Below are 18557 nucleotides of genomic sequence, written 5' to 3'. Positions count from 1 at the left end.
CTTATTTGCATTGATTCTGCTACTTTCCTCTTTTCCCACGCAGCTGCTTTGAAACAATCTATTGTATTAAGCGCTTTTAAAAATAAAAATGACAAAGAAATGACAAGTAACACATTGAGTTAAACATTAAAATTTAAAGACCAAAGTAGTATTTGCTTGTAAAACATACTCTGGAGGTCTTTGTTTTATTTACAACTTCAAAAAAGTGCCTTGCCAAGAAAATCCCATTTAAACATACTTTTGGAAAAACTGCTCTGATAAATTGCACCCTGGGAAAAGGCTTTACTGGCAAGGCTTGTATTTGTTTTGTCATGCTGGCCCCCGGAGTGGAAACGTCTAGCCTGTACTCCCCTGCTCTCGACTAGTAAAACTGGGTCTGTGCTCTGGGGCAAGCAAATGGAGCTTTCTGGTGGTTGGAAGCTTTCAGAAAAGCATCATTCTCCATCTGTCTAAATCCTGTGTGGGCCACACCAAGCCTCTTGGCGTGGAGCTCTGAAATATGGAAGTTCAGCTGTACCTCTAAAGCTTTGCATGCATGTTGACAGGTCGGGGGTTTGGAAGCGTCTGTCATGTGGTATGCGATGTCACTCCTCCGTGAGGCCATGAGGGGGTTTGCTCATATGGTGTGCGTTACTACAGAATAGTGCTGAGAATTGAATGATGGACCCCGGCAGCTGGGGCCAACTCTCTTTGGCCTCATATAAGTTTATGGCCCCATTTTTCCCTGGTCAGTAAATCTGGTGATATAAAAAAGGTGTCTGGACCACATCTTACAACTATACTGATCAACCAATTTGAACTGCGGAGGAACTTTAAAGGAATCATGGATCTGTAAATTACCCAGCTGCCTGTAAGGGTTTGAGAGGCCAAATCAGAGCAGATTGTGATGGGGGCCCCCTGTCAGATAAGCACCGATTTTAGGGCTACGGGTGCCAGTCGTGGCATTACAGAATCTGCGGCGGGCACTGGGTGCCCATCTGCTACTCTCCTGCGCTTTTTTTCAGTAAAACCCTTTTCTTTGTCCCAGCGCTCCGCCGGTTTTCTTCTAAATCCTCTCTCATGTCCCACACGTCTCCATTAAAGCCGGTGCGTTCTGAGTCCAAGCCTGCTTTTAGCGGCCGGGGGCTTCAAAGACGACGGGAAAAGTGACAGTTAAAGCCGCCTATACCCATGACGCATCTTATTTCCTATCATTCACGAGTTGCTATTGTGTGACCAAGCTTAAGTTGAAGAGGCGGGAAGCCAAGACCCAGCTCAGAAAAGAAACTTGGAGAAAAGTTTAAGCGGAATTTTATCAGTTTAACGTGACATTTAAATAACAATAGCCGTGGGCCTTGAAGTTCAGTTCAGCGTCAGAGACTTTTGATGAGTCCCGAGTATCTATAGAAGTGGAGCTCGAACAAAAGAGCTGTACAGATGACAGCTTTCACCACAGGGTGATGTGTGAACGAAACCATACGGCGGTAAATGGGCGAATGCATCCAGAAGGGAGCGTGCACGGGTCCACATGGAAACTAACATCGCTTAATGGCATCGGTGTGATTAATGAGCTCTGTAACTGGTGAACTTGTACAAAGTGACACTGGCATTTGGCACGGTCTGTCAGTCCCGTCTCCCACCTGACAGACAAAGTGCGTTTCGAAGCCCCTGCAACCTCGCTGAGCTGCAGAGGCCCACTTTCAACGGCAGGCTGCTCCCTTTCTCCCCTAAGAGGAAGGATAGAGCAACCCCGATAAGAGCTGACAGCACAGTAATGACGAATGCAAATGAAAAGGGCGTGGGGTAAATGCAAATGCTAAAAGCACAATGGGCAATGTGATTAAAAAGCGCTCTAGAGCCTTTTATCTCGTGGCGCTGCTCGTCCTGGGAACGCTATTTCAAAGGGCTGACTCCAGTCTCAGAGCTTCTCTTCGCTGCCTTTTCTTTCCCATAAAGGGATTCAAGCTTTGATAGGTTTTGTAGGCCTGCTGTCTCTCCCAAAGACGGCCCTCAGAGTCCGCGCTTTGGTGACATAATGACAGGTAGCAGACGAGCCTGCATCGATACAGACTCAACAAGAGGGTGCGAAGGGACGCTCAGGTACACAACGAGTGTGTCATTTGAGATTGGGTCATAACTGGTGCTGCATAAAGGTGGTCACTTGACATTCGTTCCCACTTTATATTGTGTCCTTAATACCTGTGTACTTAGATAGTAATAGATGTGTATGTAGTATGTAATCACAGTGTAAGTACACACTGGTGCGTAGTATCTACTGCTCTAATGTTTGTGTATTACACATATGTAACAATCCAATTAATGGAATGTGTAAGTAAAAAATTGTAACAGGGCATTGGTAACAACACTTTTTACAAATGTGTAACAGAAGATTTTTTGGTAAAAAAAAAGTGTTACACTTTATATTAAGTGGACAATTCCTATGTAGTTATATAAAGTATGAGGTATAGGATGCTTAATATGAGGTGGGACCCAATGTCTGTTAATAAATTTTGGTAATAAATTCTCAGGGATAATTCACAAATTTAAAACATGCTTAATGTTGTTAAAATTGTCATCCACATCCTCATGCAGTTCTTATACAAAGTTATTTTAACTTACTAACTTTACATTTTACGATTACGATTTTATAAAGTTCAACTTTACGATTGTTGAACTCAAAAAATTCAAAATTAAATGACTTAAAATAAATTATTCATTTGAAATGTTAAAATTTTATTTTGAATTTGAATTGCTCTAATCATTACTTATTTGTTAACAATTTTAATGTAGAAAAAGTTTTTTTGTTCTGACATTATGACAGTGTTTGCTTAATGTGTGTCATCCATATCCTCATGCAGTTTTAATTCAAATGTTATTTTTAAACCTATTAATGTATTGGAAATGTCTGTATGTTGAATGCAAATTAAATTAAAATTTTATTTCAAGTGAAATGTAAAAATCTTATATTAATATTATGGTAGAATGAGGTAGTTTTTTGTTGGGGTTTTTTTTGAGAAAATTCTACTAATACACACGGAGACACATAATTTATTTTTAAACCTGCCAATCCATATCTCTGTCTTCAATTGTGTTGTAGTAATGGCTGTTGTAGTAAACGGTGTATATTTTAGTAGGCAACACACCTGCAGGTGAATTGTACGTTACCACAGATTTAGTAAACATACTCGCAATCGAGTTATGTACCACCACTTTTTGAAGAGATAACTCCCGGCAAGGATGTATCTAATAAAGAGAAGTTGTCGAGCTGGAGTTTTGCTTTGTGTTTGCTGCGGTTGTCATCAGTGGCGGATCCTGTTAGAGCGGCAATATTTTTCTACACAGCTCTCATCTGCAATCCACTCTCCTTCCAGTCATATCACTAAGTCTCCACCACTCTTATAACACCCCCACCCCATAAATAAATACATAAATACATATATGTATATATACTTTGTTTGTTTGTTTATTTTTTTGTTTTATTTATTTTTTTAACTGCAAATGCAAGGCTTTTTAAAATCATGTTATATTTGGATTGAAAAGTGTGCAATATCCTCTTTATGTTTGCTAAGTAGTTCTAAGTAGTTTAAGTAGTCTTACTAGTTGAGAGTACAGGCTAGAAATTTCCACTCCAGGCCAGCATGACCAAACAAATACAGGCCTTGTCAATATATTTATACTGTGTGTGTGTGTGTGTGTGTATATATATATGTAAATATAGAGAGAGAGAGTGTGACTTGCAGCGTCATTTGGATTACTGCTACTGCTTTGACATTTTGAAATAAATAATTGATTGTAATTGCATTTATCAGTGTGTCATGTTTTTCTTAACCTGTCAAAGAAATAGTTATATGTTTGGGTTTAGAGGTAAGAGTGCTATATAGGTTATATATTTCACTGCATATTTCAGTTAATTGTGTTTTATATCCTTTTATATTTACTACAAAATGGTTAGGTTAAAGTTTTTATGTAGGTTAAGGGGTCTAAAAATCTAAATCGCTTATTGATAAAATTCTAAATCTGCATATTTGCTATGAAATGGGTAGGAGCAATTTTTTAGGTGATATTATTTGCCATTGTTCACTTTGGATTGTTTTATACCCTCCACCCATTTCATCCTTGCAATCAGGGCTTCATTTGAAATCCATAATCGCTAAGGTTTTATTTAAAAATGCATATTTAATTTGACTAGCTTTACAAGCTTGGATATTCAATAACCAAGTCCGGACTATGAAATATTTGCAGCCACGATCTCTGACAAAACAAAACAAAAAATCCATACGTGATTTTTTTTCGCATTGTCAAATTCAGATGATTTGTGTCTTACCTGTTGATGGATACAAAGCGGCAGACTGGTTGTCTGCACAGTGTAGGATTTGATTGATATCGTGAACTTCTGTACACAGCAGTGGGACTTTTTTATAGTGTCAGTCACGGCATGAGAGGGCAGTGCTCATTTGCTCATGTACAAAATTTGTTTCTTCAGATGCGCTTCGTCTAGGCCCGTAGACTAGTTTAAAGTCAGAGCAGAATCTCGCGGTCTCTCAGAGCAAGTCTATATGTCTAGGCTCAAACTGAATGAAAGTATGCGTTCTGCCTCATTTCAAAGTATGAACAGTTATGTCATTCAAGACTGTGAATAATACATTGCTGCTCAGATGATCTTATGCTAGTGTTTACTTCACAGGGAGGATACATCAAATGATCTCTTGAGAATGAAGCCTTTTTATTTGCCATACCGTAGAGGAGTGTAGAAAAGACCTTGAATGCGTAATCCGCAGTTACAAGTTCTGCATTCTAAAGAAGAACACAGCCAGACATTTCTTTCTCTAGCACATAATCCTGCTGATATTCAACAGAGTAAAGATCTTCTTACATAAAATTCCATTATTTTAAATCTGAACTAATAGTATTACATCAGTAGCTTGGAAGTCACAAAGAAGAGAACAGCAATGCTAAAGGTAAATAATAAAATGCAACCGATTTAATCATACATAGGCTAGAAAATGAAATAGGCTTATGATTTTTTTAAAGGAATATGGAAATGATACCTTTTGTGTTGCGCGGCCAATCAAACTGCACTGTATTTAGGTGCAAATTCATCCGGTCATTGGTGGAAGCTATCGTTCCTGAAAACCATGAAGAAGATATGATGCAAGGTGAAAGAAAATATGACTCAGGCTGCATTAAATACCATTTGAAATGAGATTAAACATGGTTTACACTGGCTGCAATGTTTTCTGTGCAATGAATGATGGCTGCTGAGAGCATATAACCAATGAAATCCATTAAAATCCACTGATTTAGAAACCAATCATTTAAATAAAAGTTGATATTTATAAACTGGTATTAATACGTATACTATTCTTTTGATGTAATTTGTGCTCTATGTTAAATGTACTGTATACAAAGGTCAACTCTTAAGGTTACATGCCGTTTAGTATTCACTTTTCATCCCAAGCGACTCATAATGCATTAATTTCATGGTGAGTTCCTCTTGAGTAACTTGGGGTTAAACGTCAGTGGTGATACAAAAGGACTGTAACTGTCCAATTCCAATTTCCTTACCTGCTCAGTTTTTAACTAATAGACCAAAAGCACATTCCCCAGTCTTTCTGAATGAGTATGATTTGTTCCAGCTAAATCAAAACCAAAGTTATATAATATGATTGCTTGTTGATAAGTGCTCTTTAAAGCAGTTCATTGAATTAATCAGGAAGGTTTTTAATCAAATGCATCAGTGGTTTTGTGTGATTATCTGTCATTACCTTCAGTTTACCCCTATTAAAACTGTTGATAAACAGCTTGATGAAGCCTAGTGAGAAACCGTTTTGTTGTTGTCTGAGTCAGATATCTAAAGAAGACCTCTACAAACATAGGTTGATTAGTCTCAGGATGCAAACAGAGACTCCAAAACAGGCACCATGACAATCTATTAGGAAAGTTATGAGTAAATGACTTTCCTTGAAAAAGAAATGGCTTTGACCAGTGTCCCTTGTGTTTTGACCAAGAAACCAATAGATCTTAGTAACAAATGTCAAAGGAAGGCCAGAGGGGATGTAGACCCCTCCTTCCCGTGTCTCATATGGCCACTAAATGTTTTAATTACCAGGCCAGCGAGATTCATCTACAGGGAGTTCTCTGTTAAATGTGAGCCCCTGTTCCTCAAGTGAGGAAAAAAAAATAATTCTGTTGTTTTTAAAAGAGAACAAAGTAATGGTGCTTCAGGCTATCGTACTGGAAAAGGAATATGGCTGCTCCCATTAGGAAGAATGGTCTGACGCTGTGGCTCATGAGAGGAGGGAAATGGAAACACGCTTTTTCAAAGATGGGAAAAGTGTTGGAAACATAGAGGTGCGGTGGTGGAACATTTATTGTACCACTTAAGAAGGGTACAGAGTCAAGCAGCTGAACATTGCTTCTATGTTTTTGCTTTATTTATTTATTATATTCAAGAACACTGAATACAGATTTTCAAGACTGGATTTTAAAAAATACTAAACAACCATAGAGTGATTTTTTTGGTTTTGTTTGTTTTTTAGAGTTTTTTTCTTCACTACTGTGCAGACTTGGCCTCTAACTGAATCAAGTGGTCCATATGTCTCTTGTACTATATTTCAGTTTGTCTAAATCCATAATAAATCCAGATTTGTGTGAAGAATAGAGTAGCAAAGTCTGATTCATAAATGAATTGTTCGCTTGATGTCGCTTCTCGACATCATCAGAATGAGTCAGTTATCCGGAGCACACAAAACTCTGGCTTTTCTGGTTGGCTATAGCATTCATGAGCATAGCAGAAATATGTGTGATTGGTTATAATGTACAATGCTGTAAAAATGTGTAACAATTTTTGAACCAAAATTACAGTTTGTGTTATGTCTTTAGCAAGTATTTAGCTAAATTGAACTTTTTACACAAACATTGTTACAGCAGCTAAAGGCCCAAGTTACTAAATGATAATAAATAGTTTACAAAATAGGAACAATTTGGCACACTTTTTGCTATTGAGATGTAGTTTCCACTTAGGATTTGGTTCTGCAAAAACATTACGAAAATAAAAAATTAATGAACTATATGTTAGATAGATAGATAGATAGATAGATAGATAGATAGATAGATAGATAGATAGATAGATAGATAGATAGATAGATAGATAGATAGATAGATAGATAGATAGATAGATAGATAGATAGATGATTATGATTATGTTTTTAAAAATAAATAAGGACAATGAAGATCTGGGTAAAGAAAGGCTGCCAACCAATCAATCCAGTTTAATATAGAATTATTTTATAGTTCATGTCAGTGCTGGCAGCAGGTTTAGGGCACACTTCAACTGAAATGATAAAGATTTACATCAGGTTCAGTGAGGAGACCGGTGAACTGACCATGCTGATGTTTTTATGTTTTATAACATCACAACAAACATATAGGGTTGTAGTAACTCCCCCAGTGTTTTTTATTTTCTTTCCTCTGTGCCTCTTTTGTGTGCAAACATTGTTTACAGCATGAACAAAAATTGCATGTGGTCGCAACAGCAGTGATTATTTTCCAACTTTATCATTTGAGAATAAAAATGATTCCTTGGGTAAACATTCGGTCTTGTTTTTACAAATATATCAGCTTTTCAGCTTTTTCTATAGCACTGAAACTTGACAAAGTAAGACCGATAGGAGACAAGCTTTGTGTAGCGAAATTGACAAAATGGCTTCCTCTTTGAAAATACCATGTTTTTTTTTTCCTCAGTGTACGAAATTTCAAAAAACACTCAAGAACCTTGATAGTGTAATCAAATTGAGTGTAAAAAAGCTGTAATTCCATCACATTGAGCAACATTCCTAATCCGTTAAAGGATTAAACAAGGTATTGTTGTGTGCCAAGCATGGCAGTCATAGTATTTAATCGTTTCAAACATTCCATCAAGGATTATTCCAATGTCTTGGCTTTTTAGATTTCCCTACTGACAACATCCCCAACAGCTTTGATGTCTCTTAGAAACTCCAACTCAAAACAGTGGAGTTAAGATAAGTCTCATGATAAACCCCCAGACTGCCTTTGTAATTTATTATGAATGTGTCATAGTATTATTTATTGATAATATCACACATGTTTATATATATATTTATTTCCCCACATGAAAAATAAAAAAAAAATAATTACTGTTAAATAAAGCAAATATTTAGTCAATAATTTATTCTAACAATTTTTTGTGACTGGATGAATTCAAAACTGCGTACCACCATTCTACTCTTAGAACTTCCTCTAAATACAGTACATGACAGAAATAGTGAGACTATTATGCTGCTCTGAATTCAGCTACAGTCTTTATGAGTGAGTCAATTAATCAGTTTGTTCAACTCATTTGTTCAAAAACAGATCAATTCGGGAAGTAAGCTCAAAGGTGAAGAATGTTTTCTTTTTGTAACTGTTTTCATCAGTAGAGCAAAATCAGACAGTTACCTGGTAATATTCCACACATTCTCACTCCCAGCTCACACACTGAAACCTGTACAGGTCCCTCTGGGGTCACAAGGTACCCCTTTAGCGCAATTCTTTGGCGTTCATGTCCTCTATTGGTGCTGGGAATTTTCCTGCTACTTGACAGGAGTATGTTTTTGATTGATATGGAAGTGTGTTAACAGAGCGGGATCATTTTCAGGGAATAAAACCTTATGTTTTGCTCTCTTCTTCACATAAAGACATTGTGTGAGCTCAAGAAGACTTGGATTTTGTTTGTAATGCTGTTATGTTTATGGCCAGTTTTGGCAATAAATACCTGTGGCTGCACTTAAATATGCTTGTTACGTGTTATATATTGTTCAGAAAAGGGGGTTAGGTGCTCCTATGAAACTATACATTTTACAGTATTTGATTTTACACTACAAGTGTTACTACTAGCAGTAAAAGCTGCTCTAAAATGTTGTGTCTTAACTGTAAGATACTGAATTATCAAAACTTTATGAACTCTAATATAGGGTCTCTATCAATGGAATTTTTTCAAAATAGACTATGAGATTAGAAATCGGAGCTGTAGAGAATTCATCAGAATTATTTTGCACAGTAGGCTAAACACATCTGTAATCATTTTATAATCAACCTCATTATCCTTTTGGAGTGAAACCTCTGATAAATTGAACATTTGATTATAAGGTAGAATGTAGTGATGGCGTTAAGTAGAAATCTAGTCTGGCTAATTCAGAGGATATACGGGCACTAGATTTTACAAACTGGCATTGGTTTGTATTGGTATGCTTGGCTCATTGCGTGAAGCAGTTGTGAGAGCACATGGTTAATTAGCCTTGACTAGCCACTGCTATAAACAGAAACCATAGGGTATCATCCATCAAGACCACTGTGAGCATTTAACAAACAGAACATTTAACATTCTCTTTTATGGCTCTGGGATGCTATTAATTCAGGGGCAACGCTCTGCGTCTCGGGTGTGTGTGCAGGTGCGTATTATAGTCCCATCCGCAATATCAAGTGACAGCATATCATTCTCCAATTTAGGACAAGTCTCAGTTTCCCAGAGAGCTAATAGTGTTCGCTAAGGTTAATTTCCTTCCATACATCTGCCATCAATAAGCAATTAGGTGCTGAGGAAACAAAAGCTCTCAAACCTTCACACATTCCTCCATCCCTTTTGTTTTAATCAATTAATTTCAATCGCGCATTTATTGGAGAGTAGCACATGGATTTAGACTTAAAGTGACACTTGGAAAAAACTTTATTACCCTTGGCCTCCTGATACGCCTGATCTTTTTTTCTTCCTCTGCCTGCTTAGTATGCAAGCGTTATTGATCAAGTGCTTTACAGCAGATGTTCTGAAGGGCTCTTTTTAAAGGAATACTTCCCTCAAAAATGAAAACACTGACAAACATGTATGATTTTCTTTTTTTGTTACTTTTTGGGAAAAATAAAACACCATAAAAGTATCATAAATGCTATATTCTTATAATGCTATAAATGCTATAAGTCTTATGCAATAATTTTGTGTGATAAACCAACCACAAATTTAGTTTTATAACTCAATAACTTTGTTTTAGCTATGTTGAAGTATCACATGACTAACATGTAAAAATCCCTTAATTCTTAAAAGCTTTTTTATGCTTACTTGAGGTGGTTTTTAGAAAAAAAAGGGTTCATGCGAATAATAGGAGATGGACATTTTTACAAGTGCATCAAAACAAGTGCACAGTGTTTTTGCACTGTGGCACGGCAAAACCTGACTAACCAGTGGGCCGATCTCATTTCACAGTATTTGAAATATTGTTATGGTCATTCGGAAATGCCAGAGCAAAGTCTGCCTTCAAGATATTTTTGCATAATTGCCTACCAGAGATGTCTGCTTTCCCAACGCTTTCCCAAACACCAGCATCTACCTCCGAAACCAAAGACCACAATCATAGTGTTTAGTCCGCTCTCTCTGAGTAGCTCTCAGTAGCTTCTCATACTTTTAAAACGTTGTTTGAAATGGTATATGCGATATTCCAATTTTAGAAACAAGTTAAATTCACAAGTTTGGACAAAAACCCAGATAATGACTCGCTGATCTGGTGCCAGTGGTTTAAACCTCACTGAAAGGGACAACTAACGGTGAATGAAAACGAAATTGTTAATCTTTAATCTTCATAACTCTTGAAATATAGTGCAAGTCATGTAGAGCACTTTGATTTTAATTGTCTAATACTTTTTTAGGGTGTTTTTGCATCCTTTTTGAAGCTCAAAGGCTAATTGCATGGAAAAAAGCGACCTTTCTTCCTTCTGTTCCACAGAAGAAAGTAAGTCATACGTGTTTGGAATGACATAAGGGTGAATAAATGCCACAATTTCATTTTTAGGTGAACTAAGTCTCGAATCCTGCTGATATCACGTGCCTTTTGTCATCTTTTCAACATGCAAAAAGCTGAAGACAGGTCTAAACTAAGCAGAAGCAACATCCAATTGTCTCAGCAGGGTGTGAAAGGGAATTTGCAGGAAGTGTTTTATGTGATAATGCAGCTGCCTGAATAGTCAATGCCCACCTACGCTGGCGCGTTGACAGAGGATCATAAATCGCTCGGTGCTAGTAAAAAATGCAGATGTGATAAACCCCCACGCCCCTTTTCATCCCTGAACAGCTGATAAAGTCAGCTCGTTCCGGCTGACAGGTAGGCTTAAATAAAGGCCATTCAAATGGAGAACTGAGAAGGGCTTTGTTTTCAAGCCTCCCAGCGTCATATCCTTTCTACATTTAAGCACCAGGAAGTCGGTCTTCGCCTTGCCCATGGATCCCCACAGGCGGTCAAGACATGCGCTTCTGCTTTTCCGATGTCATGACACGCTCGTATAGCTCCCCAGTGGAGCTTGGCAGGAGCTGGTTGATATTATATGCATAAAGCTTCCCACATCGTCTTAAACAACTTGGGTTTTGCACACACAGCCTTTATGACCGATGCTTTTTATGTTTCAGCTAGCTGCTGGAATGGCGAGCACTATAACAGCACCCCCAGGACCGAACATTTGCGGTTCTGCATCGTAGGTGGTTGTATCTCATTTCACTGTGAGGGGTCAGAGTCTTCGCAGACCAAGAAATCCAGTGCTGAAACTCCCTGTGGCCCTGCCACAATCCTCTCATCTTCCAGACTTCCGCTTCCTCCCTCTTTCGCCTTAAGAGTTCTCTGTATTATACTGTTTCTTTACTGGCCCATATGAGAAGTCGGGCTCTCATTGACAGAATAAAGCTGCGCTGACATGCTCTAAAACCCCCAGCCATGCACCACTACATCTCCACTTGAAAGTGCATTGGTTATACACTATATTTCAGAATATGTTTCAAAGACGAAAGAGTGGAGATTTAGCATTCAAACGCTTAATAGGGAATAACTATGCATGTCATTATGAAGAACATGGAGCTCTGAAATGCTGCTTAGAATGATGAATGTGGTAAACGTGTACCAGAATGTCTTATAGATGTCCATTTCTATTCCTCAGCTCCACCTAACAACATCTCAGTTGTGGCAGAGAACACGCCAGCACCGTTTAGCCGCTACCAGGCCCAGAACCTTACTCTGGTCTGCACTGCCAAAGGAGGCAAACCAGCTCCATCGGTGAGTCCCAGCCAGTTTTATGCACAAACGCAAGCTGCTGTTTATACTGTAAATAGGTGTCATAGGCATCATTTCCAATCATTACAGATGTCCCTAAATGTTTTATTTTTTTTGCCATGGTCAATTTTGTCCCCACTACTTTCTGAAATAGCTCACAGCAGGGATGTTTCTAATACAGAGAAAGCATCTTTGATTGTCGAGCTGCGGTTTCTTTCATGTGTGTTATAATGAGGGGAGTTCTTGCACTGGAATTTGTTTTTTGTATTGTTCTGCTAGTTTTCAGTTTTTTACTACCGTATCCATTGCCCATAAACCAAAATGCATGAAAATGTGTCTCCATTCAATGTCGGATTTCTTGGAGTGTTTCTTCAGTACTGTTTTAGCAAAAGTAATTGCTCCTTCATATCACTTTGCCTTGGTAAATATCAAGTTGTTGTGCTTTTACTTGTTTTTGTTGCTGTTTAGACAATTCCAGCCTTAATGGCATTGTTTACATTTCACTTGACTTGTAAATGAGCGAATCCTCTATTACAGACTTGATTTTCTGATCTCATTGACTTTTTCATCAACAGAACAAGAAAAAAACAGGGCACTTCTTTTTCGTATTTATTTATTTATTTACAAATCTGTTATTTGCTGTTCCAGCATATCCAGTTAGAGTACTCTTTTAGTTATTTTTATGTGTTTGTTCATTTGTATTCACTGTTTGTTCAGTGATTGTGTACGGGGTAGAGTGCAAAGGCCTTGTAACAGTTTGAAGTGAATCTTTCCGTTGAAGTCTGCGGGGTTTCTGCGGCCCACACACCTCAACCTCATGAACACCATCCACACAAGCTCCGCTTGAATTCAGCCAGTGGTTTGTAAAAAATTCCTCCAGCCCATTAATCATGCTCTGTGGGCGCACCGTAATGTATTCTGGATCTATCTTGCCCCCATCTCCAGCAATTAAGAGCCCAGCGTGATAGGCATGTGGTGTGGAAATGATTTCCAGCACCCCACCTGAAGAGTCACATTGGCCAGCAAAAGGCTGACCAGCTCTGGCCTCCATTAGCACACAACCCTTGAGTGAAAGTCCCAAAGAGATCTCACCCCACCGCTCCGCCCCTCATTACCAGCCAATCTACTGCCATTCATTCACACAAGACAGTCTCCGCTTCATCAGCGTAGGCTGCGCGCTCCTCATCAAACTCCCAGGTAGACCCGTTAATGCAGACAAGCAACGGGAGCCCAGAAACAGCAGTTAAATTAGAGCTGAAAAGATCTTAGTCAAAGGTTCCTAGATGTCTGGGAGGCTGATGAGGCTCTTGCGATAATATTTTTCAAAGACTTTTCAGATCTGGGCTGGTGCTTGAATGTGGCTTGATTTGTGTCATGCTCAATAGTCGTGTTTTTTTGGTTGTGTGTAGTCAACTATTCAGAGATAAAGATTGATTTTGTCTCAGCATTTCAATAGCTTCAATAGTGAATATATTTGGAAACCTTTTTCTTTGTTAAAACGACAGTTCTTGGAATACAGTATTTTTAGCACTTGTCCACTTAATTATGTAAATGTCTGTTTGTTTGTTTTTTAAACAAACATTTTTTTAAATACAGTAATAATATTTATATTCAGTTTTATAGAATTCGAAAATATTATTATTAATATCATAATCATCACTATCATTGCAGAATTCAATTTAAATATGTTTTTTAATAATTAAATTTATTTTAAAAATGAAGACAGAATAACATAATACTTTTGAACAGTAGTGTATGTATAGGTTTGCTTGTGTAAAATTGCGTGAGAGAATTTTATTGTTTTTAACATTAATGTTCATAGTCAGCTATGAAAATAAAATTATTTTAATCTTTTTTTGTACATTTATATCCTCATCAAACAAAATCACTTGAAGGTTGCACCATACAGAATAGTACTTAATTAAGTTAATTAAGTATATAGTTTTGTGTGGTAATGAAGTATGTGGTTGAGAAACAAGGAAAGGGAGGAGTAGATTTATGCATTTGCATAGGGCTCTAAAATTCATTCAGAATGTCTCGATGGGACTAAAGCTAGATGTGTAAAATGTTTTGCCAAATTATATTACATCTCTTGTGGATTACTGCCTCTATTCTATGTTCAAACCTTAGAAGCGCTTCAAAACAGTGTTCTGAAATTAATTGTATTCACCAACTAATTTGGTATCTCTGGACCTGAACCTGTCCCATTAAGGGAGAACAATGATGTCAAAGTCACCTTGTAGTACTGTACTGTAAACAAACAAACATGTACTAGAACACTTGGGACATTATTTGGTTATTTACTAGTGAAGTCTCCAGACACTTAGACCTAGATACTATTTTCAGTCCAATACCAAACAATATTCTTATTTGGACAAAGGCAAAAAGTGATAAAAATAACCTGACTTATTTTAATACATAATCAGGAAACTAAATATAAAATGCAATCCTAATGCTTTTAAGTGAATGAGAAAGCTTACAGTAGTCAATAAACAATTTTTAAACCAAACCAAAACTAATACTTATCTTGTATTGCGGGCCGTTTATTCACTTATTTGCCTCTTGCTTCACTAAGCCTACAAATAAAATAATGTTATTCTCAACAGATACTGCTGTGCTCCAGGGCAGCAGCATTGGACTGAATTTCTCTTCTGCAACTTCAAATGCCTTTCTTCTTTACTGTCTTATGATTCATCTCATTTTGGCTTTTCTGGTGTCACTGCCTTATGGCTTTCTTCTATATCATCTGAAACATTCCCTATTTTTCATGCGTTCACTCTCCTTTTTTTCTTAACAATCTTTAGTAAGTCAAATCAGTGCCATAGCTTTGCAGTTTAACACCCTCTTGAAATCAATTTAACAGCCACCGTGCGTAGCTTGGGGTTCAAAACATTGTATCATTCCCACAGTGAGCTGAGCACCCGGCATGTTCATCATCTCGCTGCTTTTGGAAAAGGCTGTCTTTATTTTGTCACTGTTCAGCTCTTTTCAGACAATTTTGTCTTTCATCAAGCTGACAAACTTCTGCCGGCAGATTTGGATGTTAAATTTAAAGGGATAGTACACCAAAATATGAAATTATGTCTTTTTTTGCTCACTCCAGTGTTACTCCAAACCAGCTATATATTGTATAATTGATAAGATGTTAAGTTCCACACATGACAAAAGCTATACCTTGTTTTTTTGTTGTTTTTTTGGAGTTGAGAACAGAAAAAAAACCTTTACGTTATCTGTTCCTTTAGGTGTTTATTTTTGCTAGATCTGGAACATTATTATGTGATATGCAGCATCATAGTTTTTGATTACCGATGCTATTGTAGACTCGGTTTACTACAAGTTATATTTACCTTTATTATATTATATTAAGGTGTCTGATAATAGAAAGATTAATGAGGTAAAGTGAGTTGCATTCAACCACCATAAGAGAATTTAATCCTTAGATAAAATATAACTGCGTTTTCTAGTCTAGGATTCTGATATGCCTGATATGAATGTACTGTACATCTTTTTAATCATAAAAAAAATTTTCTTTGTGCATTTTATTTGGGAGTCTCCTCACATGGTCCATGGGCTCCAAGGGAGGTTTCTTGTCTTTAAATACCACGAAGAGCAGCATTTGAAAACACAACAGTCCATCAACTGACAGGCCAGGCTGGTGTATCCTCTGCACAATCTGGTGCTGATTGAAAGAGAGCTAGATAATCATCCCCCATATTATCCATCATTAAGTCCGTTCGGCTCTCACTCCCGCATTGTAACAGCAGAAGCAAGGCCATCATGTCTTTGGCACTTCAGTGATTAAATATGACAATTTTTAGGAAGTAGCCTAGAAAAAGGAACAGCCACTATTGTCAAGTCTCTAAATGAGCCTTCCACTCAGAATAGTGCACTTGGCAATAAGCTGCATGCTGGTGCTTTCATTAGCGTCCATTCATGGACAAACTGTTCCGCTGGCGGCGTGAAGCATTGTGCTCTGGCGAGCGCACAGAATTACATCGCTGTTTGTTTGCTGTGCTCATTCAAATCCGCAGAGGTGCGAGCGCACACGTGCCTTTTTTGTGCACATCTGTTGTGCAAAGCGTGTTGGAGCACCAATGAATCAAGACCTGAAACCTAAGGGGGGGTTCTTTCCTTTGTAATGTCGTGCATCTAAGAACTGCCAAAAACACTTCAAGGGCATTGAACTACATGATATTTTGGCTTATTTCAGCACTTACTGTATTAATGTGCAATACATCTTGCTTGGATAGATAGACTCTACGTTGGCTGCTGTGTAATTACTCCCCTTACTAAGGCGTGAGACACGAGTGCTTGCGTTCATACGAAACTATTTCGGGTTGCGTGGGAGTTAGACGTGTGACAGCCCAGCATCTCCCTAAAAAGGACTTTAGAAACTCTGCTTTTCCCCAGACAACAACCAAAGACAGCCCATCAACAGCCCGTCAAACACGTTTAATATCTAATTTGTATTGATGAAATGAGCATTGTGACTACGGCTGTATGTACAAGGCCATTATTGAAGGCACATTAGAGAGAAATTAATATAAGGACAATTGATCATCCCCTGTGAAAAGAAACAATGGCCTTTTTCCTGCTCGTTGTGTTATAAGACATTACTAGTAATAAGCAATGCTCTGCTGAAAAGATTAATGGCACCTACCGTAATGTACGGTAGTTACTATAACATACTAATTGGACATAGTGAGTCATGCTTTTGAAGCAATTGAAAACAAAACTTAAGAGCATGTCAACTCACATTTCTTAGGTGAGAGCAAGTAAAAACCCAAGTATGTCATCAGCAAAACACAAAAACTGAATTATGTTCAAACAGAGCAAAATTCAGGGAGCTGTAATACAGTATGAATAATTGAAGAGACCGTGTTTGCAAAGAACAAGGCTGGGAATGAGTTGAGCATGTTGTGTGACCGTTACCTTGGTGATTAGCATGGCTATGAATAGGAGTTCTGTGCATTATTTGCAGAGGCAGACTACCTCTCTCTCTCTTTCTCTCAGATCTAACCCAGATTGTGGCAGAGGATTTATAGCTCCACATGCTGGTGACATAAAGGCACTGCAAGAGATTTGGCACATAAACCAAAGATGAGGGACTCTTAACAGTAGAGCTTGTCTAGACATGTTATCAGGGCTCACTTTTTTTTTTTTTTTTTTTTTTAATTGTTACACTTTTTTAATTTTTAGTATAACTGGCATTCATTAACTTCAATATTTATTTAGCTAATGTGGGTGTGTAGGCCACTGTTTGTGTGTGTGTGCGTGCATGCGCGCGTGTGTGTGTTATATATAAATTCAGCTTTGCCATCACAGGAATAAACTGCATTTTAAAATATATTAAACTAGAAAACAGTTGCAAGGTAATAATATTTCACACTAGTGCTGTTTTCACCATTTTCATTTGTTCTCATTCCACTTTTATTAAGGTGAAAATATTACAACTGGTGTAATCAGGCAAGCAAAGGCCTTGGAGTAAAAACTAAAAAACAGAGGATAATCACTATTGTAGTTCACTATTTCGCTGAATGTTTTATCCAAAGCGACGTACACTTATTACAGTGCCAATCCCCAGTGGTGGGGGTGGGTATGCAACCTCGATATAGCGTGTTTACACATAAAGCGGGTATGTGATAAACTGTGGTGCTGACTCGACTGTATGCATGCTCAGAAAACCCCCTCCTGTGACTTTGTTTGACTAAGTAAAACCGAGGCCTGTGCATCCCCTATTCATTGCAACTGAACTAGCTTCTATTCAGCCGTAGCATGAGTTATAGCATTGTCCATTCTAAATGGCTCTGTAGTCAAGGCATTGTTTTGTTATCTCACACAAACACTAATATTAGGCATTAGCTGCTGTTTGGAGCCTTGGCTATTAGCATGAGGGTTCCACTATGCATCTGCTTTTGTCTACACTTCCCTGTGGCTGCAGGCACAAATAGTCAGATAATGCCAGTAAAAGCCATAGTGTGGTATACGCTGTTAACCCCTCTCAGCAGCCAAGATAAAGTGTGTACTTTAGAGCACATTAGCCGCAAAAACAGTCCTCGCATGGAGGGAAATATCGCTGTCCCTTACAAGCCTCTCTCGCTTCATCGCTCTCTGAATTCTTGTGACATTGCTTGCAGGAAACAAGACTTCTCAAGGACGTGAGCTTAATTCACCCTTGTTACATTATGTTTATTTACCCAACAGAGTGCAGGGGCATAAACGGTGAGATCAAATCAAAGCCAGGCAAAGCCACACACATGCCGTAAAGAAAGGGCAAAATAGGCTACAGTGCAAGGAAAGGTCTTGTGTAATGCAATGAAACTTTGATCTTGTGCAACGAAATTTAAAGTGTCGAAAGGTCCTAGAATGGACAAGCAGATTATATAAAACACACATATATATATGTAGCATGCAGTGCTTTACGCCGAACCCCTCTTATTTCTTCTTGCGAAGCAGTGGAGGGTAGGAAAAGGAGGGATTGAGAGTAAAAGGGGT

At 38.0% G+C, this 18557-nt stretch overlaps 1 protein-coding gene across 2 annotated transcripts in view; it reads left to right on the top strand.

Annotated features, from left to right (window-relative positions):
* igsf21a (immunoglobin superfamily, member 21a) overlaps positions 1-18557 on the top strand; it is a 163075-nt gene that overhangs the window by 126611 nt on the left and 17907 nt on the right. For both annotated transcript variants that reach the window (XM_043252470.1, XM_043252471.1), the window contains exon 5: positions 11950-12065. In XM_043252470.1, the coding sequence (XP_043108405.1) occupies positions 11950-12065 (116 nt within the window). The remainder of the gene's footprint in view (positions 1-11949; positions 12066-18557) is intronic.

Source organism: Puntigrus tetrazona, chromosome 11 (genome assembly GCF_018831695.1).
Source record: "Puntigrus tetrazona isolate hp1 chromosome 11, ASM1883169v1, whole genome shotgun sequence".
Classification (NCBI taxonomy): domain Eukaryota; kingdom Metazoa; phylum Chordata; class Actinopteri; order Cypriniformes; family Cyprinidae; genus Puntigrus; species Puntigrus tetrazona.
The sequence above is the reverse complement of the archived record's forward strand: the minus strand, read 5'-3'. Positions and strand labels throughout refer to the sequence as shown.